The sequence below is a fragment of the Bos grunniens genome, chromosome 3, assembly GCF_055505025.1.
Source record: "Bos grunniens cultivar Pamir isolate PY7600 chromosome 3, Bosgru_T2T1.0, whole genome shotgun sequence".
In the NCBI taxonomy this organism is placed as follows: domain Eukaryota; kingdom Metazoa; phylum Chordata; class Mammalia; order Artiodactyla; family Bovidae; genus Bos; species Bos grunniens.
Genome location: NC_141167.1, coordinates 22448918 through 22471878, shown reverse-complemented (window position 1 = coordinate 22471878; position 22961 = coordinate 22448918). Strand labels below are relative to the sequence as shown.

The window sequence follows — 22961 nt, the reverse complement described above, 5'->3', positions numbered from 1 at the left end:
CTTTAATTCCCATGACGAGCCTGTTAGCAGGCACATCAGGGTTTATAACACTGAACATTTACCAGGTCTAATCTTAAAGACCATGTCATATGTTCAGGGACTGTAAGGGAATAGGAAAAATGAAAACAATTGTTATGTTAGAATGTAGAACTTTGGATTAATTTTTCCCTTTACATTTTTTTTTTAATTTATAGTGTTGTTTGTGCAACAACTTTAAAAAACACATTTTTTAAAAAGCATGACATACTGGAAATGATTCTCTGTGAAGCAAATTAAAGCTCTTAAAATTTGAAAAATAAGACTGATAGCTTTTCTGTGTAGGGGCCAGTAGCCGTAGCAATTCCATGGTGTCCTGAAATGACATAAAACAGGTGGATCAGTGGTAAAGAATCCGCCTGCCAAGTAGGAGATACTTGTTTGATCCCTCGGTCAGGAAGATCCCTGGGAGAAGGAAATGGCAGCCTACTCCAGCATTCTTGCCTGGGGAATCCCATGGACAGAGGAGCCTGGCAGGCTACAGTCCATGGAGTTGCAAAGACTTGGACGTGACTTAGCCACTAAACAGCAGCAGCAGCCTATATAAACAAGGATCAAAGAATACCACGGTATGTATTCAGTCTATCTAATAGGCTGCAATCTAACAATAATTCATATTTGCTTTGGATAATTACCTCTTATTACATGCCCCTATAAAATTGGGCTTTCCTTGTTCTTTGCTTAAGAACACATCCTTCCAATCCCCCATGCCATTTAGCACAAAGCTTAATTTGTAGTAGAACCTTGGTAGAGCATCTGTAGATTTGAGTTCACTAAGCTTATTCTCTAATTTAACAAATTACTCCTTTCATCTTTATGTATGTACAGCAATGTGTTGCTTATTTATTAACACTGTCAGTTGTTAGTACAGCTGGTACACTTAATATATATAGGTAGTCTTTTAATTAATTTTCACACTATTATGATTTAACTCTTTTTTATGATGATGTACAATATGCAAAAAAGGAAAATCAATCTTAAAGAGTTTAAATGACAGAACTGGGGCCAAATGCCCAGGGTCAATGCTTGTTACATTGTATCATATTCCACAAAATTTTTAATACCTAAGGAATAAGCCCTTTGGATTCCTCCAGCTTGTCCTAAATAGGAAGCTGAATCATTCCAATTCAAAAATGAAGTCAGTAATTACTTGTAATTCAGTTTTAAGAATATCTACTCTATCCATCAGAGAAGGCAATGGCACTCCACTTCAGTACTCTTGCCTGGAAACTCCCATGGACAGAGGAGCCTGGTAGGCTGCAGTCCATGGGGTCTCGAAGAGTTGGACATGACTGAGTGACTTCACTTTCACTTTTCACTTTCATGCATTGGAGAAGGAAATGGCAACCCACCCCAGTGTTCTTGCCTGGAGAATCCCAGGGACAGGGGAGCCTGGTGGGCTGCCGTCTATGGGGTCACACAGAGTCGGACACGACTGAAGCAACTTAGCAGCAGCAGCAGCACTCTAGCCATAGCATTTTTTTTAATCCATAGCATTGAATGTATATCCTGCTTAGAAGTCCAGTGGTAATAAAATGTTTAATTGAAGTCTGAGTTATTATATCATGAGAAATGCTGGGCTGGAAGAAGCACAAGCTGGAATCAAGATTGCCAGGAGAAATATCAATAACCTCAGATACGCAGATGACACCACCCTTATGGCGGAAAGTGAAGAGGAACTAAAAAGCCTCTTGATGAAAGTGAAAGAGGAGAGTGAAAAAGTTGGCTTAAAACTCAACATTCAGAAAACAAAGATCATGGCATCTGGTCCCATCACTTCATGGGAAATAGATGGGGAAACAGTGGAAACAGTGTCAGACTTTGTTTTTTGGGGCTCCAAAATCACTGCAGATGGTGACTGCAGCCATGAAATTAAAAGACGCTTAGTCCTTGGAAGGAAAGTTAGGACCAACCTAGATAGCATATTGAAAAGCAGAGACATTACTTTGCCAACAAAGGTCCGTCTAGTCAAGGCTATGGTTTTTCCAGTGGTCACGTATGGATGTGAGTTGGACTGTGAAGAAGGCTGAGCACTGAAGAATTGATGCTTTTGAACTGTGGTGCTGGAGAAGACTCTTGAGAGTCCCTTGGACTGCAAGGAGATCCAACCACTCCATTCTGAAGGAGATCAGCCCTGGGATTTCTTTGGAAGGAATGATGCTAAAGCTGAAACTCCAGTACTTTGGCCACCTCATGCGAAGAGTTGACTCATTGGAAAAGACTCTGATGCTGGAAGGGATTAGGGGCAGGAGGAGAAGGGTACGACAGAGGATGAGATGGCTGGATGGCATCACTGACTCGATGGATGTGAGTCTGGGTGAACTCCAGGAGTTGGTGATAGACAGGGAGGCCTGGCGTGCTGCAATTCATGGGGTCGCAAAGAGTTGGACACGACTGAGTGACTGAACTGAACTGAGTTATTATTAAGCATATAAGAAGGCATTTATTTATTGCTGTTGTTCAAAAAATTAGCATATACTTCAATTCTCCTCTTGCCCATTCCTTTCTTAGTTTTTTTTTTTTTTGATAGGTAAGAAGTGGATTTGTTTAGAGAGAAACACACTCCACAGAATGTGGGCCATCACAAAGGGCGAGTGTGGCGGCCCCTTTCTTCTTTTTAAACAGACTTTATTTCTAAGAACAGTTTTAGATTAACAGGAAACTTGAGAATATAGTACAGATTCTCATTACCCACCCTGAGAGTCCCCTGTTATTAACAGGTCATATTTAATATGGTACATGTGTTATAGTTACCTATCCAATATTGGTCACTATTATTACTTAAGGTCCAGAATTTATTTACATTTTCTTAGTTTTCAACCTGGTCTGCTTTTTCTCTTTCATGATTCCAGTCTTGATACTGCATTACATTTAGTTATCTCTTTAGGCTCCTCTTAGTTAGTTTCTCAGACTTTCCTTGTTTTGATAACCTTGAGTTTTGAGAAGTACAGGTCAGACATTTATTAGGGTTCCTCACTGTTGAAATTTGTATGATGTTTTTCTCAAGATAAGTTTGGATTTATAGGTTATTGGAAGGAAGACCACACAGGTAAAGTGCCATTTTCATCATATCATATCAAGTATATACAATATCAGCATGACTATTAATATTGACCTTGATCACATGGCTGAAGTACTAATGGTCAGGTTTCTCCACTGTTAAGTTACTCTTTCCTCCACTCCTTAACATACTGTCCACTTTGGAAAGATGTCACTATGTCCAGCCTACACCTAAGGAATAGGGAGTTGTGTGTTATGCTTGCCCCTTCCTTTTTGTTTAATTCATATCATCTTACGTTTCTCTTTCAGATATTTTAAAGTAGTTCTTAAAAAAAAAACACAAATCATAAGGAGCCCACACAAAGTTATTTTTTACATCCTAAGTTCAATCTCTAATCAAATTTTGAATCTGCCTTCAAAATATATGCAGAATCCAGTAACCTCTCACCACCTCCATTGCCACCATTCCAGTTCAAGCTGTCAATCTCTCCTTTATGTCATTGCAGCAGCTAACTAGTCTCCTTGCTTCTGCCTTTGCCCCCTACAGTTTATTCTCTATGTGGCAACCATCAGTTCAGTTCAGTTCAGTCGCTCAGTCGTGTCCGACTCTTTGCGACCCCATGAATCCCAGCGCGCCAGGCCTCCCTGTCCATCACCAACTCCCGGAGTTCACCCAGACTCACATCCATCGAGTCAGTGATGCCATCCAGCCATTTCATCCTCTTTCGTCCCCTTCCATAGTGATGCTTTTAAAACCTAAAATCAGATCTTGACAGTCCCCTATTTCAAATCTTCCTTTGACTTCCTGTAGAACTCAAGACTGTAGCTAAGTCCTTGAAATGCCCCATGATCTACCAACACCTCCTGTCCTTCAACTGTTGATAGTCTTCTAACCCATTTTGCTCAGCACAGACTGGTCTCCTGCCCTTCCTTGAAGATGTCAGAAAATGCTCACCCCAGGGCCTTTGCACTTAATGTAAACCATGGCAGCCATCAAAGTGTGTCACTTGGATCTATCTCTAGAAAGAACGTGACAATTAGCAGCAAACAATACACTTGGCTGGCAGCCTCTTGTTGTGGTCTTCCAGATCTGCCTTAACGATGGTGCTTGCTCTTTATGGTAAGTTCCAGGCAATGACTGGGCACAGCAAGGGTTCTGGTCATTTCTGCCTAATGTGGGATTCCTCTCATGGGCAATCTTTGCTCTAGAGTTCTCCACTGGGTCATCCAAGGCTTTGTCAGACATGCATCACTGTCTGAGGCTCTTCCTGCTCATACACCAGATCTGAGGAACTCACCAGCATTTCTCTTAAAATGTGTTCCCTAGATTCTAGGAATTTTTCCAGGAAAGCAGAGATTGACACTGGAGCACATATTTCTTGGCTTGTTTGATACATTTTTCAAGATAGTGTTTTCACTCTCTCAAAAGGGTGGATGCACAGTCGTACAAAACAGCCTACAAGTGCAGTTCAGACATTAAGACACTCCCACATTGCTCAGGAAACTAACAAAAGTCTAGAGAAATGTAAGTGACATTTCAAATCTGGACTCTGCACTATCTACCTGTGTGATCTTCTACATGTCCTCCCTTGTTAAATAGGGACAGTAATACCTACTTCTGCTATTCAGACAATCGATTAAGATAATGGCGGTGAAGGCGCGATTATCAACACTTGTGAAGATAACTATAAATCATCACACTAATACTAATATCATATGTCATATATACAATACCAATACCATACCTAATACCAATATTCATTATGGAGGGTGGTGGTTTAGTCACTTGTGTCCAACTCTTGCAACCCTATGGACTGTGGACTGCCAGGCTCCTCTGTCCATGGGATTTCCCAGGCAAGACTACTAGAGTAAGTGGCCATTTCCTTCTTCAGGGGATCTTCCCAACCCAGGGACTCCTGCATTGCTGACACATTCCTTACCAACTGAGCCATCAGAGAAGCCCATTCATTGTGAAGGTAAGTATAAATAGCTTACAAATGGCCACGTTCTTTTCGGTTCAAACAGGAAGGAATTAAAATCTTTTATGTTGAGAGGCGAGTATGATTCTTAGGAAAGAAATTGGAAGAAGTCGGAACTTCCCCTCTTTTTGTGCATTTAATCAAGGCGTTTGGTTCACTTCTAGCCGCCGAGAGTGAACCAGAGAAGCCAGTACTTCCGGCTTCCTCTGCCATCTCATCCGCCCGGCGGGGCTTTTTCATTGCGCGTGCGCAAGTCCCGCCCCACCCCGGAACTTAACCGTTGACGAAATTGAAGTGTTTAAATCCTCCGGAATCTGATCCAGGAGCGCGGGTGGCGCCCTTCTTTCTCCACGGAGGTTTAGGATTGGTCGGCGTCGGACCGGTGCAGGGCGCTGATTGGCTGTTGCACCATAGCGTCGCGGAGACCGGGAGTGTCAAGTCCGGCACCGCCCCTTCTCCCTGATGGGTTGGGCTTCCGACCAGTCAGCAGGCGTGGCGCGGGCTTCGGTTTCGCGAGCTTGTATTTGCCGCCCCGGTTCCCGCGACCCTCAACGTCCCAGAGGCGGGGCGAGTTGGCAGAGGTTCTCCTTGGACTCTGTTCCGGCCCAGCAAACAAACCTCAACTCGGCGGAGATTGCGGTGAGTATTTTTGTGCTTCAGTTCCCCCGGGGGCCTCTGCGAGCCTGGGGGACGAGGGTGGGCAACCCTCTGCTGCCTGTTTTGGGTTCAGCGGACTAGGAGCCTGGACTAATGACGCAAAGGGAATCGGGACGATGAATTCCTTGGGAATCATTTGTACTTAGGTATGTGAACAAAGTTTTCAATCGATAACATGCTATCATATTAAGTTTTTACTGTAAAAATGTCTGGACGGAAGCCCAGTATGCTCGGACAGCTGCATAGTATTGAGTGATAGTTGCTCATTCTTGCCTGACTCTTTGCAACCCCATGGACTGTAGCCTGCCAGGCTCCTCTGTCCATGGAATTCTCCAGGCAAGATTGCTGGAGTGGGTTGCCATTTCCTTCTCCAGCTACATAGTAAGGGATCGGTTAACGTTTAAAGTTCGTGGTCGGCTGGAAGTGATTTATAAATAACAAAGCGTGAAAATGCTGTGGGTGTGAACACAGTCGGTAGTAACACCACCATGGTATCTAGGAGACGGTTTCACAGAGGAGTTGATATTCGGATTGGATTGTGAAGGATGATGAGTTTACCAGGGCCTTCCAAATAAAAGGGACAGTAGGTGTGCGTGGATACTGCCAGTATCCACTGAATGTGATGTAGGAGTGAACGGATGTGTGGGATAATAGGATGGGGCCAGGTTCTGAAAGTCCTTTATTCTGCAGAAGAGCCGGAGCTTCCCTGGTGGCTCAGACTGTAAAAAGTCTGCCTGCAAATCAGGAGACCTGGTTCAACCCCAGGGTCAAGGAGGATCCCCTGGAGAAGGGAATGGCAACCCACTCCAGTGTTCTTGCCTGAAGAATTCCATGGACAAAAGAGCCTGGCGGGCTAGTCCATGGGGGTCACAGAGTCGGACACGACTGAGTAATTGGATGGACATTGAAAGAAGACGTAAAGAAAGCTGAATGCTGAAGAATTGATGCTTTTGAATTGTGGTGTTGGAGAAAACTCTTTGAGAGTCCCTTGGACTGTAAGGAGATCCAGCCAGTCCATCCTAAAGGAAATCAGTCCTGAATATTCATTGGAAGGACTGATGTTGAAGCTGAAACTCCAATATTTTGGCCACCTGATGTGAAGAGCTGACTCATTTGAAAAAACCCTGATGCTGAGAAAGATTGAGGGCAGGAGGAGAAGGGGAAGACAGAGGATGAGATGGTTGGATGGCATCACCGACTCAATGGACATGGGTTTGGGTGAACTCCGGAGTTGGTGATGGACAGGGAGGCCTGGCGTGCTGCAGTTCATGGGGTTGCACAGAGTTGGACAGACTGAGTGATTGAACTGAACTGAATTGAAAGAAGAGCCATCAACTCTTTAAGCCAGAGAATAACTTGGTCAGATTTATATAGCAATAATTCCCTGGTGGCTCAAATGGTAAAGAATCTGCCAGCAGTGCAGGAGATCCAGGTTCCATCCCTGGGTCGGGAATGGCTACCCACTCCAGTTTTCTTGCCCGGAGAATTCCATAGACAGAGGAGCCTGGCTGGCTACAGTCCTTAGGGTCACAAAGAGTTGGACACAACTAAGCAACTAATGCTTTTCAACCCTTTTTGACTGAGCACAAAGGCAGCCCTTCTGGTAGCACTGTGGAGACTTTTCAGTAAATCTGGTGAGAGCTAATAAAGTCAGGAACTGAGGCAGTGGAGATGGACAGTTTATATTGGGGAAGAGGGAGAAAGGAGAGAGAAGGATGACTTGATGGTTTCCATTTGATACACAACTATGCCATTATCCAGGGAGAATGTTTTGCTAGGTATAAGTGTTACATGATATTACTTTCACTACATTAGCTTTAATTGCTTGTGTGTTACTATCAATTAACTGTCTCCTATGGGTTTTTTTTTGAAATGAGAAATAATAGGTCAACATTTTTGATTTATCTTAATGCATAAAGGAAGAAGAGACAGATAAGGAGTTTTAAGACTCTTTTGTTTAATAAAGAAAAACGGCACTTTATTACTTCTGAAAGTTACAACTATCAATCTGAATATTGTTGTCCATGACAACCAAGTAGCATAGAAGGACTTTAAAGTTTAAAACATGCATTCCATAGAAGCTGCATGAAGTCCAGATACCTCTAAGAGGGACATTTTATCAACCTTACAAGGGCACTTTAAATAGGATTTGGTTTTTGTAAATATTTCCAGATTCTGACTTTAACTAAAAAAATTTTCTGAATGACTTCTGCACCAGAATGAATAACTCTCTCCTTCCTTACCTTGCTTTTAAACAATTCTTGTTAGGATTGAAGTAGAATACACAGGGCCTAAAGATTCTAACTCTAAGATTTGATAAAAGAACATAGCAAATAATGAGCTGTGAAGAAAGGACTTTGGGGTCTGTGTTTTGCTTTTATAATATTTAGATGTCGATATCCGATGGGTAGGACTTCCCAGCGGCTCAGTGGTAAAGAATCCGCCTGCAATGCAGGAGACCTAGGGTTTGATTCCTGAGTGGGGAAGATCCCCTGGAGAAGGAAATGGGGACCCACTCCAGTGTTCTTGCCTGGGAAATCTCATGGACAGAGGAGGCTTGTGGGCTAGAGTCTACAGGGTTGCAGAGTCAGACTTGACTTAGTGACTAAACAGCAACAAGAATCCAGTAGGCAATTAGAAATACAGATGTGAAACTTGGAAGAGAGGCAGACACTGAGAGTTTGGTATGTTTGCTTCGGAAGCAATGGGAGTGGATGAGATTGCCCAGAGAATGTATGAGGAGCCAAGAAAAGACCACTGACTTGGCACTAATACAGGTTAGTTTGTGGGTATGCAGTATTTGTCTCCTATCTCCACAAGCTTGAAAATTTGTTGACTTTATTATAGACCAAATAAATATCTAGCCCAAATTGTTCCTATTTGCTGTTTTGTGGTTTTCTGACTATTATGAAGCTTTTGGTTAAAGTCTCATGTATTAAATACTACCTGCCCTACCCAGCTCACTAAATTAATACAAGGATCTTGGTGCAGAATCTTAATAAATAGATAGTTGGTGGGATTTGCTGCCTAGAATAAATATTAACATTAATTTATAGGCCGAATACTACAAAGTAGTGATCCGAATTCATAAGCACTTTATCTTATTCATCTATGGATGAAGACACTTCATATAAGTAACCTAATTTTGTCTGTTATTTTGCTAATATGTGGTTAAATCATGTTTCTTTTTATTTTTTTGTCACTCATTAGTAATATTCTCTTTATTTCTTTAGGTTTCTGAGCATGTGAAATTGAATAAATCATTCACCAACTATCATGGAGTCTACATATCCTCTTGCAGGGCCCCAGATAAATACCAGGTATAGAAATATTTTTACAGAATGTGCTTTTCACAGTTACTCACATAATTTGGGTTGGAAGAGAGGAGAAAAAAATAATCTTTAGAATCAGGAAAATCTGGGTCCATATCCCAGCTTTACCATTTATTAGGTGGGTGACCATGATCAAGTTATTTAACTTCTCTAAGCTTCAATTTCCTCATCTATAAATTGGGGACAGTAATCTCTATCAGAAGGTTATTGTGAAGGGTTAAATAAGACTACTAAACTAAAGGGTCTGGGACATTGTAGACATTCAGTAAATCTTAGTCGCATTTCCTCCTTTCCTTATTTTAGTTTCACAGAGGGTCTTTGTATTGATGAAAAATAGTACCTGAACTTTTGAGGCTAAAGATCACATACATATTTATTTACATCCTAGACAAATGGGAAAACGGTTGAGTTCCTTCCCTCTTATAAACTCTAATTATTTGATCGGAAAAATTTCACACTGAATGTACCTAAACCTTTTCCCACTCAGTGTGGTGTGAGGAGGAGGAGCTTGCCACCTGTCTCCTAATTTTCTCAGTCTGTCACTACTTTGAGGAGCAGACAAAATGGCTTGAGTTATTTGGCTCTTTGGATCATTTATTGTTCTTTTTTCCCCCTTGAGAAGAATGATTATTGCTGACATGTAAATTTCTTTTCTTCTAAACTAGAATTGCATCGATGAGTTACCTTTATTCTCTGTGTTATTTTTCTTTGTGCCAGATGTTCTTGATGAAGACAATGGGAAACATGACCCAAAGAGGCTATCATATTCTTTTGCTTAATTTTGGCCCTTCTGTTCTCTCCTGTTGCTACCTCTTACTCTTTGAAACTTTATCAGCCTTTGTTCTTCTCTTTAATTTTATTATTGGGTCAAATCCATTCCTTACATTCTAGGGAAAATAATTCATTTATTGAACTCTGGTTTTCAGTAATCTGTGGGCTTTTAGGGCAGCAGTTTTGAATTATTTTTGTTTACAAACCCCTTTGAATGTCTAATAGCCATGAATTTCATTCCCTAAGGAAAAGTACTTTTATACATACATGCAGAACTTTGCACCCAATTTCAAGGTGTTTTTATCTTTCTTGCCTCTCAAGTCTGTCTCCCTGTATACTTTAGATTAAGGAAAAAATTAATAACAACCAGGTTCTGTGCTAATAGGCACTTTGCATACATTATTTTTATTTAATCCTCACAACAAACCCATGAGGAATGGGTACTATTATTATCCCCCTCTTTTTTTTTTTTTTCAATGAAGAAACTAGCATAGAGATCTTAACCAACCCAAAGTTATACAGTTGGTAACTGGTATAGCCAGTATTTACAGCTGAAATGATTTCTACTGTGCACTATAAAGAAGTAAACCTGAAGTAGTGCAGGTTGGATTTTAAACCTGCACTACTGCTTACAGTGAAAAGAAATGGACTACTTACAACAAAAAGAAATAGCTAACCTTGAGCACTTACTGTAAGCCAGGATTTTTTCTGAGCATTTTATATATATTGACTCATTTAATAAGTATTCACTATAACTCTCCCAGGAGATACTGATATTATTTTATTTAACAGTTGAAGAAACTCAGGCACAGAGACATTGATTGGATCATGGTCACAGAGCCAGCAAATTTTGAAGCCAGGTTCAAAAATCAAAGACCTAAGCAGCTGATAGCCAGGCTTTGCTTTTAACCCTTAAATCATTCTTCCTCTCTCCAACTGGTAAATAATAAATATATTAGATGTAGAGACATAGATAAATTGACAGTTTGTCACTTAACTACCTTTGTGACTTTGAACAAATTTCTTTTTTTTTTTTTTAATATTTATTCATTTATTTGGCTGCACCAGGTCTTAGTTGCAGCATATGGGATCTAGTTCCCTGACCAGGGATTGAACCTGGGCCTCCTGCATTGGGAGCTGAGAGTCTTAACCACTGGACCAGCAGGGAAGTCCCTAAACAAATTTCTTAATTTCAGATTGTGTCTTTATTTCAAATAAAGAGAGATTAAAAATCCTTATAAAGATTTGCAAGCACATAGTTAAGATCGATGGCATCCCACTCCAGTACTCTTGCCTGGAAAATCCCATAGACGGAGGAGCCTGATAGGCTGCAGTCCATGAGATCACTAAGAGTCAGACACGACTGAGCGACTTCACTTTGACTTTTCACTTTCATGCATTGCAGAAGGAAATGGCAACCCACTCCAGTGTTTTTGCCTGGAGAATCCCAGGGACGGGGGAGCCTGGTGGGCTGCCGTCTATGGGGTCGCACAGAGTTGGACACGACTGAAGTGACTTAGCAGCAGCTAAGATTGTGGTAGAGCTAGACTGAACCATGGTCTAAAGCATTACATCATTCAGTTTCTAGTAGTACAAGCTTTGAAATCAGCCACACTTAGATACACATTCCAGCTCTGCTACTTAGTTGTTGTATCATGTTGTAGAAGTTGGAGTTTGTTATCTCTAAAGTGGACAGTAAAGTGTCCGAGAAAGTTTTAGTGAGAAATATTGTACATGTAAAGTGCCTAGTAGGATGCCTGGTACATAGCAGATGATCTGTGGATCTGTGATGATCTATGGATCATCATAGTAGATGACTGGGGCCAGTATTTTAGTTGGTGAGTTTCATCAGGTGATACATGAAAGTAAGATCTAGAACAAGATATTCTTAGTGTGTGATATGATAAATAGTTTTTCAATTCAACTATTTAATAGTCTACCACCATGCAAATGCACTTTTGTAGGTAGCTCACTGTCAGAGCTTTCTTGCTTTAATTACATGTGACTTTAGCTGATATTTTCTCCTAGTGCTTTCTTTGCATTATTTTTCTTATTGTAGTTTTCTCAAATTACTCACTTATACAAAATAAAAACTCTGTGATGGTACTCTATATGATTTAACATTGCTTTATGTTGCTTGCATGATCTTTGTTGAGGAATTATTGATGTTTTTCTGATGCTTCGGTAATTAAACATATGTGTGGGACTTCCCTGGAAGTCCAGTGGTTGAGACTCCACTGTAGGAGGCACAGGTTCAATCACTGGTCAGGGAACTAAGATCACGCATGCCATGTGATGCTGCAAAAAGAAAAGACCTCATGTGACAGGGCCTAAAATACCAAGTTTGAAAGCCCTGAAAAGGTTTTGTGTTTTTCATAATTTTTTAAGTGTTACCCTGAAATTAGTTCAGAAAGACAGATACTAATTTAAAATTTAAATTCACGGTTTATATTCATTTTCTGTTACTTAAAGAAGATTTTATAGAATTTATACTCAGTTCTTTTTTAAAAGGCTCATGTGTATATAAATGTATATGTGAATAGGAAAAAAAGGACATAACTTTTGAGTGTTTATTCACTTGATAGTAGAGTTACAAGAGATTTTTCTTTTATTTTTTAAAAATGTTTTTCAAATCTTCTAAAGTTACAAAAGTAATCAGAAAAGCCCTGTTATTTAAACTGTTTCTTGTAAGATTTGTCTGTTTCTCATTGTGCTTTGGTTTTTTTTAAGGTTTTCTTCAAGCAGGATGGTGCCTTTCTATTTTCCTCCATCAAAATGTGCACTTTGGAACCCAGTGCCAATTGGAGATTTCATCTACTTACATCTCCGTTACTACAGGTATAAGATGCTTCTATTTTCAAATTAAACCAGTATAAACAGGAATCTAAAGAATATGTAAGGCAGTGGTTACTATGAATAATTATTTTTTTAACGTTTCCATCTAGGCTCCCCTGAGGCAAAATATTCTTTCTACTTCTTAAACCTGTTCCTTATGATTTTGAGAAGTAGTCCTAATTTCACAGTTAAAATATTCTGTAAATCTAAGGTACTAAGTATTATAGGACTTCAAGAAGCAAAATATAATAAAAACTGAGTTTTTCATCATACTTCAGCATGGTATTTGAATAACATTGAGAAAATTGAACTGATTTTGAGTGGATAGACCATTTAAAAGGAATGTAAAATATTAGAGTTATGACCAGGATTGTGAAAGAAAGACATAGAAGCTTAGGCTTCAAGTAATAGAAAATAGAGATCCATTGAAATATTGTATATAAGAGAGTTACTTGTTAAAAGCAGAGTTCTAAGAAGGATAGATCATAGTGGGGAGAGCTTAGAGTCAGCCCTAAGCGGGAGATGCTTTTCTGTAATCTAAGTGATAGATTTATACCATAGTGATTTAAGGTGTTAAACTAGAGCCAGACTTCTGGAGGGTCAGATCCTGATTTACCCTTTCTTATTAAGTGACCTCAGTAAAGTAGCCAAGGATCAGTTTCCTTATTTATAAAATGGGGGGCTTCCCTGGTAGCTCAGTGGATAGGCATCTGCCTGCCAATGCAGGGGACAGGGTTCGATCCCTGATCCGGGAAGATTCGATATGCCATGGAACAACTAAGCCTGTGCGCCGCAACCACTGAACCCAGGCTCTAGGGCCTGCAAGTCTGTGTGCTGCAGCAACTGCAGCCCGCATGCCTGGAGCCTATGCTCTATGACAAAGAGAAGCTGCCGCAGCGAGAAGCCCAGGTACTCCAAGCAGAGTGGTCTCTGCTCACCACAACTAGAGAAAGCCAGTGCAAAAAACAACAAAAACCATTGCAGCCAAAACTAAACTAAAAATGGGACTGTGACACTTGTTTCACAGTACTCTTATAGGTATTAAATGAGACAGGTTTTAAAGCAGCAGTTGGCACAATGCTTGGGCATAAGAGGTAGTCAATAAATGTTAGGTATTATAAGGGTTTAGAGCAGTGTAGCAGCATTGAGACCAAGAGGAAAGGATGAAACAAGGTGTTTTGAAGAAATGTTTTATAGCATTTGGTGATCAACTGAATAGAGGAACTAAAGGAAATTACATGTCAAAAAGTTTTTAAGTTTTAAACTAGTTGGCAGAGAAGGGTGATATCATTGAATATGTAAGGCAATGATTACTATAAATAATTTTTTAAATAATATCTTGTGGAAGTTCCGTTAAATATTTGTTAGACCTGTTGATTCTTTTCTACATGTCTCTTAACCTATGTTTTCTATTGCTATCTTTCTGTGCTACATTTTGGGTATTTCTTTTGTTCTTCAGCTCTCCTAATTTACTCTTTAGATGTGCTACTTATTAGTTGCCGTCTAACCTGTTCATTTAGGTTTTTAAATGTATATACTATACATGCCAAAGGTAATATATAATATATATACACACATATATAGTTTATATACATATATAACATGTATATAACATATATGTATGTATGTATATAACGTGTATATAACATGTATATAACATGTATATAACATATAGTTATATACATATATAACATATAGTTTATATATACACATATATAGTTTATAGAATAATAAATTTGGTCTTTTTTAATAGCATCTTGTTTTTAATGTATATACTTGTATATACATTATATATGTATATACATATATATACTTTTTTTTATAGAATAATGTATAGAATTTTTATATAGAAGTTTATAGAATAATAAATTTGGTCTTTTTTAATAGCATCTTGTTCCTTGTTCATATTTTAGAGTCCTTTTGATATTTAAGCATGTGAATTGTATTTACATTTTGTATTCAGCAATGCTGGTAACTGAAGTTCATAGATAATATGTAAACAAATGGATGTGACTATTTCAATCAAAGTTTATTTACAAAAATAGGAGACCTCATAGTGTCTTGATCTCTGCTGTGGTTCATAAAATTAAGCAAATGCCTCAAGAATAACTGTAACCTCAGTGTCTGCTTATTGCAGTTTTGCTTTCCAGGCAGCCCTCCTTACACCTTGCCTTTGACCCTAGGATTTCCCAGCAGTGATCTTTCTGTACATTTTAAAAGATATATATAGTGCCTTAGGCAACATTTCACTACAGAAGGATTTTTTAGGTATCAGATCCATCACATTCATAAAAGGCTTGTTATTTTTCAGAAATCCAAGGCTTGTGGTAACTGAAAAGACCATTCGACTTGCTTGTCGTCATGCTAAACAGAATAAAAACAACTTGCCATGCTTTTTACTTGGTTCTCTCACAGTAGATGAAGGTAACATACTTTGAAAAATTATTTTTATGACTATAATAGACTCTGTGTTTACTGCTTCAGCCAATTATTGTAATACACTTTGACCATTTTTTCTTTTTTGCTGTATACCAATGTTAGGAAGATGAGTTAAAGTTGACACTGCTTATCATAGACGTTGCAGTCTGGTCATGTTGATGAATATATATGCAAGTTATTTTTTTTAAATGCAAGTTTACATATATATATGTATGGCTGAGTCCCTATGCTATTCACCTGAAACTATCATATTACTTGTTAATCGGCTATACCACAATACAAAATAAAAAGTTAAAAAAAAGTTTTTTTTTTTTAATTTAAAATGAGAGTTTAATGTACTGTTAGTATGAACAAAATGCTTTCCTATAATCTGGGCTTGCTTGGTTGATTTCACATTTCATAATTGGCGTTCTAAATAATAACTGCTGGGCTTCCCTAGTGGCTCAGTGGTAAAGAACCCACCTGCCAATGCAGGAGACGTGGGTTCAGTCCTTGGGTCAGGAAAATGCCCTGGAGGAGGAAATGGCAACCCACGCCAGTATTCTTGCCTGGGAAATCCCATGAACTCTAGCAGGCTACAGTTCATGGGGTCACAAAGGGTCAGACGCGACTTAGTGACTGAGCATGCATGCACACATAATAACTGCTGTTTTGTTCTACAGATGAAGAAAGTATGACATTGACAGTAGATCGTTTTGATCCTGGTCGAGAGGTACCTGAATTATTGGAAAGAATCCCTACTGCTTCTCTTCCTGGGGACTTTGTAATCCCATGCAAAATTCATACTCAAGGACTTTGTTCAAGAGAAATAATAACTCACAATGCAGATGACTTTAATTCATCTTTCAAGGTAAGATTTGTTGATAATGTGATTATTCCTAATTCAGCAAAGAATCAAATTATGTGTACTGTGTTGTATTTTAATAAACCCATATTTAATAGATATTCATAAAAATTTCTGACTAAATGATTGTTGACCTAAAGTGCAATTAACTGTAGTTTCTGAGGATGGAAATTGTAGGTGGATAACATGGGTAGCATTCTGGAAGAGGAAGCAACATGACTAAGATAGCAAAGTACAAGGGTAACATTGAGGGTGGAGATTTTTGCTGGATTTGTGGGCAGTCAGACTTCAGAACTAGTGTGTCTAGATCAGAGAGAGCCCTGTCTGCCAAGCTAAGGAATTTTAACTTTGTCTAATGGGCTGTGTTTTTCATTGACAATTTCTGAAAAGGAGATACTGTTAAATCAAGGATGATTAATGTGATAGGGCAGGCTGAATAGAGTCAGAATAGTTAGGCCTTGCAATAGTCAGGGATGTATTTGCCAATAGTAGAGTGGTGGCAGTGAGACCAGAAAGGACAGTGTACATGAGCAACTACAGAGGAAGAACTAACTTGACCATATGGGGTAATAAGAACATAATCAAAGAGGAATGGGACTTCTTTATATAGATGGAGTATAGAAAATCTTGTACAGTATAGTAAATCTTATTTGATTTAACATCATTTTTCATGTAACCTTCTGGTCACATGGAAGAAATAAGAGAATTGAAATATTGCAAATCAGAAATTTTTTTGTTAATGCAAGATATATGAAACAAATACTTTAGAGATGTGTACAGATTTCAAAATTTTAAAATAATCGTGTGATGTTGATTCCTCAGGCTCTGCAGCATCATGTGTGTAGCAAAGAGCCCTTGGACTGTGGAAAACTACTTGCCCTGAGAGCTCATATCACTTCCAAGGAGAGTTTGGACACTGTGGATTTCGACTTGGATTGGGCAGCAGTAACTCTAGCAAACACCTTTAAGTGCACACCTGTGAAACCCATCTCCATCATTCCAACAGCTCTAGCAAGAAATTTGAGCAGTAATCTGAATATTTCTCAAGTTCAAGGTACCTATAAATATGGGTAAGTAAAAGACATATTCATCCAGAATTTTAAATATTGGTCACATTAGTATATTTTCATGTTATTCATGTAATATGAAATAATTGTTCAGTCACTTTACATGCCTGATATGTGATGGCTAGAGAAATAACCAAGGAAGGTGATAAAGTGGTTATTTTTTTAAAAATTGCTAATTTTTTTTGCTTGTTTATTTGGCTACACCGGGTGGTAGTTTTGGCATATGGGACCTCCGATCTTTGTTGCGGGAGGAAGGATCTTTAGTTGAGTCATGCGAACTCTTAGTTGCAGTTTGTGGGATCTAGTTCCCTGAGGAGGGATCAAACCCAGGCTCCCTGCATTGGAAGTTTAGAGTCTTAGCTTCTAGACCACCAGGGAAGTCCCTAAAATTGTTAATTTTTGCTGAATTAATTATTTTTCTGATAATGAGCCTAACGGAGGCTAGAGAATTATTTGTAATATGCAGTTTTACTTGTGGATAATGAGCACAGCAGATAAAGGAGATAATTAAATTAAAATGTTACATACTCTTGCCTACTAAATTGTCAACCACTTGAGGGTGGAGTTTCCTCACATTGCTGCAGCAGCATCCTCTCCAGCCTCCTATCCGCCACTCTTGGTTTCTTAGGAAATGCATGCCAAATTGCTTGCTTTCTGGTCCTCAGCAGGGCTGCTTCCCTGAATCCTCATCCACTTTCTTTAACCATTGTCTGCTGACCTAGGTCAGACAATGTAAGCACCCACTGCTTTAAAGTCTAAGCAATTCCTTTCTGGCTTCCTTTCCCACTGACTCCACCCTAGTTCCTGTTAGGTCTCCAGAGCTGAAACTGTTTGGCAAGGTAAACTCAACTCCAAGTCTTGTCTACCAAAATGCCTCTTCAAAAAAAGATAAGAAAAAGGTTTTTCTTCTCTGAGTGTCCCTGAAATAGCAAGAAAATGCCTACATACTGATCAGAGCACCTTTCTGGTTGTAGTGGCACAAAGGAAAAAGTGTTCCAAAATGATGGAATGGTCAAAAGACAAAGTGATTTTTAAGTGTTTGAACTAAATTGAACATTTAAATTCTCTTGGAGGAATAAAGTACTTCTCAATGGGGACACAGAAATGTGTGTTAAAATTAACCAAAAAATTAGTTTATTTTCTTTAATATCTGTGTCCATCTAGTAGTGAAGCAGAAATTTATCAGGTTGTCAAGGCAGAAGAGCTCTCAAAGCAGGTGTAAGTGTCATTTTACTAATGTAAAACTCTTGCCAACTCTGGCTTAATCATCATGGTTTGATACATTCATCATCTTTGTGTTTTAAGGTTATTATAGCAATAAAACCCACTCCAGTATTCTTGCCTGGAGAACCCCAGGGACGGGGGGAGCCTGGTGGGCTGCCGTCTGTGGGGTTGCACAGAGTCAGATACGACTGAAGCGACTTAGCAGCATAGCAATTAAAATGTATCTTCTGTGGTATTGTCAAGACTTTACATCACAAATGGAATTGTTTTTACTTTGGTGTTTTAAAGCCATAACAGTAAAGTTAACTCTTTTTTTTTTTTTTTTTTAAACTTTACAATATTGTATTAGTTTTGCCAAATATCGAAATGAATCCGCCACAGGTATACCTGTGTTCCCCATCCTGAACCCTCTTCCCTCCTCCCTCCCCATACCCTCCCTCCGGGTCGTCCCAGTGCACCAGCCCCAAGCATCCAGTATCATGCATCGAACCTGGACTGGTGACTCGTTTCATACGTGATATTATACATGTTTCAATGCCATTCTCCCAAATCTCCCCACCCTCTCCCTCTCCCACAGAGTCCATAAGACTGGTCCATACATCAGTGTCTCTTTTGCTATCTCGTACACAGGGTTATTGTTAGCATCTTTCTAAATTCCATATATATGCGTTAGTATACTGTATTGGTGTTTTTCTTTCTGGCTTACTTCACTCTGTATAATAGGCTCCAGTTTCATCCACCTCATTAGAACTGATTCAAATGTATTCTTTTTAATGGCTGAGTAATACTCCATTGTGTATATGTACCACAGCTTTCTTATCCATTCATCTGCTGATGGGCATCTAGGGTGCTTCCATGTCCTGGCTATTATAAACAGTGCTGCGATGAACATTGGGGTACACGTGTCTCTTTCCCTTCTGGTTTCCTCAGTGTGTATGCCCAGCAGTGGGATTGCTGGATCATAAGGCAGTTCTATTTCCAGTTTTTTAAGGAATCTCCACACTGTTCTCCATAGTGGCTGTACTAGTTTGCATTCCCACCAACAGTGTAAGAGGGTTCCCTTTTCTCCACACCCTCTCCAGCATTTATTGCTTGTAGACTTTTGGATTGCAGCCATTCTGACTGGCGTGAAATGGTACCTGATAAAGTTAACTCTTGACAGTTGTACTGTAGTTATCATATTCTTCAAACTTATTGTCAGTAAATAAGTACAATAATGAAGTATAAATGTAGTATAATGTCCTTTTAGGGAAAAGTGAGCTTTGGGGTTCTATCATGATTTGCAAAATTCTTTGATAGCAGTTGGAGGAATATAGTACAAGGAAGATTGAATACCGCTCACCTAATTCAGTGTCCTTCGTTGACAAGTCACATCTGTTGTAATCTTGTCAAGTCACCTGGATGCTTGATCACTTCCAGCAATAGGAAGTTCATTTCTCTCAAGGAAATCTATTTGGTTCTGAAATTGTCAGCCTTGATTTTAATACTTTTGATTTTTAAAAAGTTGACACTTTCAGAGCAAGCTTTTTCAAAAGATGTGTAATCTTCATTGACCATTTTAATAGATAGAAATTTTAAGATATTAAATCTGTTCTATTTTGTCCTTGGAATTGCTGGAGTCTTTTTCTACACTTTGAACTCTTTTCTTTGTGTGTACGTGAGAGAAATTATTCATTTGAATCCTTTTCTCTGCCTGAAATATACTTCTTTAGCATTCAGATGATTCTCTTTTAGGTAAAGTACATAGTTCCAATTGTTTTTATATGAATGTCTCTTGTTTAGATATCTCACCATGGATGAGACACGCAAGCTGTTACTTTTGCTGGAATCTGATCCCAAGGTCTATTCTCTACCATTAGTGGGAATGTAAGTATTGCATTATTTATAAAAACCTTTTCAGCCATATATGTATTTAAATATATATGATAAACATGTGAATCATTTGTACTATAAATATGTCATTAATACTTGGATCAAGGGAAAGGCTACCCACTCCAGTATTCTGGCCTGGAGAATTCCACGGACAGTCCATGGGGTCGCAAAGGATCGGACACGACTGAGCGACTTTCACTTTTACCTTATAAAATCGTGAATGCCAATGATGCTTAAGCTTTCTTATTTTAATAGCTGAACCAATTAAAGCAAGATTTTTGTCCAATCTTAGAAAGAATTCTAGTATATAAAGAAAAGCTGAATTCTTCTGGTTGAAGCTGAAGCCCTAGAGCCCTGTTTCTTTAACCTTACTCACTATTCCAGTCCTTAAGGCAATTTGAAGAATCCAGGACTCAGAATATAACCTTGTTTAAAATGCCAGACAATTTTCCAGAAATTCTCAGTATTTATGGCTGTCTCTTTCAAGTTAGTGGTTAATGACATTTCGGCAGATTATTCAGTCAGAAATTTATCTTAATTCAGTATTTATTGAGTGCTTACCCTATACATAGTCTTGTGTTTCATACTGTGTTGGGATTTAAAGCTCAAGGAATTTATAATTTACTATGAAATAAACAGTTTAGAGTGCGCACTATTGCTGTTTTTAAGAGAGATGATGGGGAAAGGCAAACTTGAGCTGGACCTTACGTGTGTGGCCAATAGAAGGAAGGACTGATGGGGTAAGGAACCCATGTGTGGGAATGGTATGTGCAGAGTTAAAAAATAAGAGTGCACAAATGTTTTGTGGACTATGAAATCTATTTACTGTCTGTTCACTCTGGTCTTGGCAGTGGCTGTGTGTTGGTCCTGCTAAGTGAGTATCTGTTAAGAATTTTCTGTGTTTCAGGCTACCCTGTATATTTATAGAATTCAGTCCTTTCAATAACTATGGTTTTAGGCTGCTAACTTCATCCTCCCTTATTTTAGAATATTCTTTCTAGTGCAGGCTAATTGATTAATTCTTGTTTTCACCTCTGTTGTTAACCATTTTCTCTCTCACCATTTGACTACCATGTCAGGTGGAAAAGGACAGAAAGTAGTGCTCTCTCTATAAGTATCCATCTATAGTTATAGCTATATCTATAGTCTTCCCCTTAATTATCACCATGGTTTAATGTTCATAGATTTCTTAATTATGAGCCCTTTAATTTATTCCTGGTGAATGCCAAGAATCTCTGCCACATTACCTTGAGAAGAACATAATCTAAAGGATGTTAAATGCTAATTTGTAAATGACTATAGTTCTTAATTTCTATTTTTTGTTTTAGCTGGCTGTCTGGAATTATACATATCTATAGTCCTCAGGTATGGGCCTGCTGCTTGCGATACATGTTCAGTTCTTCTATTCAAGAAAGGTAAGTGATGTTTTTATTTTGATAGGGTTTTATTTTGATCTTTTCCTCTACTCATGTTTTATTGGTATCATTTAAGATTCATGCAATGCCTTAACCTTTTATATTATTTACAAACCAGAAGAACAAACACACCAAGGAAAACAAGCCTTACATTAAATAGGAATAAAACCAGACAAAAAAGATGATGTTGTGCTAAACTTGGAAATATCAAGAAATTCACTTGCCTAACAACAGTACTGTAACACAAAAGATACATTTTTAATGAGTGGAGGGAAAAAAACCCTTGGGATCATCTACTCTAGCATTCTGTTTTATAAAAAAGATTGATTTTCATTGATGTGACTGAAAATAAGTTATAAATTTTTTACCTTACAAGTGTTTTATTTACTCAGTGCTACTGATAGTACCCTAAGAAACACTTGAAGTTTAATGTTCTTGGAACTAAAGTATAAGCTTTGGAAGTAATAAACTTTCTGACCTCACTTCCTCATTTTATTTTGTACATGATACCACTATTTGCCTCTTACTTTCTTCATCTATTAAATGAAAATTCCATATTCTCTTTCTGTCTGCTTTGGTGGCTATAATGCACTTAAAAGAAAATTTAATAGAAAGCCAGTGCAAGTACATGACAATAAATCAGACATACATAAAGATGCATAATAAAAATGTCTCTTCCACCCCATTTCCCCAGATACCCTATCCCTAGAGACAACCACAGTTCAAGGATTGCTTCCTTCTTGAAGCATAGACAGATATCACCCTTCCTGACCTATAAAAGTTAAATCAAAAATGAGATCACACTGTTTACCCTTTTCTTTGTTGCTTTTTTCTTTATGTCATTACAACTTAGAGATCATTACTAAATCTTGGCACATATAGATTTAACACGTATGTTTTACAACTGAATAGTAAATAATAGATACTACATTTTTAAAACTGCTCCTTTTGCTTGCAGATAACTTTGTGTTATACATCTTTGTGTGCAGATACTAGTATATTTGTAGAATAAATACCTAAAAGTGTTTTTTTTTTCTGGGTGAAATAGCATATAATTTTAAGTTTTGGTGCATGCTAAGTCGCTTCAGTCATGTCCCACTGTGTGAGACCCTTCCAGGCTTCTCTGTCCATGGGATTCTCCAGGGAAGAATACTGGAGTGAGTTATCATGCCCTTATCCAAGGAATCTTCCCAACCCAGTGACGGAACCTATGTCTCTTGCATCTCCTGCGTTGGCAGGCAGATTCTTTACCACTAGCGCCACCTGGGAAGCTTTGGTAGATATTGCCAATTTGCCCTTCAAAGGCTACCAATTTATAATCTTTCTGACAGTGTTTGAGAGTGCCTGTTTTCTCCATCCCCTCACTAACACTGTGGAACAAATATTTGTTGAGCGCCTACTATGTATCAAGCACTATTTGTGATATTGGCAGTAAGCAGTACACAAAATAAAGACCCTATAGAGAAAAGCATTAAATAGGAAAAGTAAAA

At 38.6% G+C, this 22961-nt stretch overlaps 1 protein-coding gene across 17 annotated transcripts in view; it reads left to right on the top strand.

Moving 5' to 3' along the window:
- Positions 1–5313: 5313 nt before the first annotated feature.
- Positions 5314–22961, top strand: part of STIL (STIL centriolar assembly protein) — a 54067-nt gene continuing 36419 nt past the window's right edge. For 12 of the 17 annotated variants that reach the window (XR_015158692.1, XR_015158690.1, XR_015158691.1 and 9 more), the window contains exons 1-8: positions 5443–5654; positions 8906–8992; positions 12506–12613; positions 14922–15034; positions 15712–15899; positions 16716–16963; positions 19967–20050; positions 21385–21471. Coding sequence is in view for 9 of the 17 variants with exons in the window: in XM_086387144.1 (XP_086243270.1) it covers positions 8949–8992; positions 12506–12613; positions 14922–15034; positions 15712–15899; positions 16716–16963; positions 19967–20050; positions 21385–21471 (872 nt within the window). In the remaining 8 variants the exon portion in view is untranslated. Of the gene's footprint in view, positions 5819–8905; positions 8993–12505; positions 12614–14921; positions 15035–15711; positions 15900–16715; positions 16964–19966; positions 20051–21384; positions 21472–22961 lie in introns of all 17 variants that reach the window. The other 5 variants (XM_086387130.1, XM_086387128.1, XM_086387129.1 and 2 more) reach the window with 4 other exon arrangements.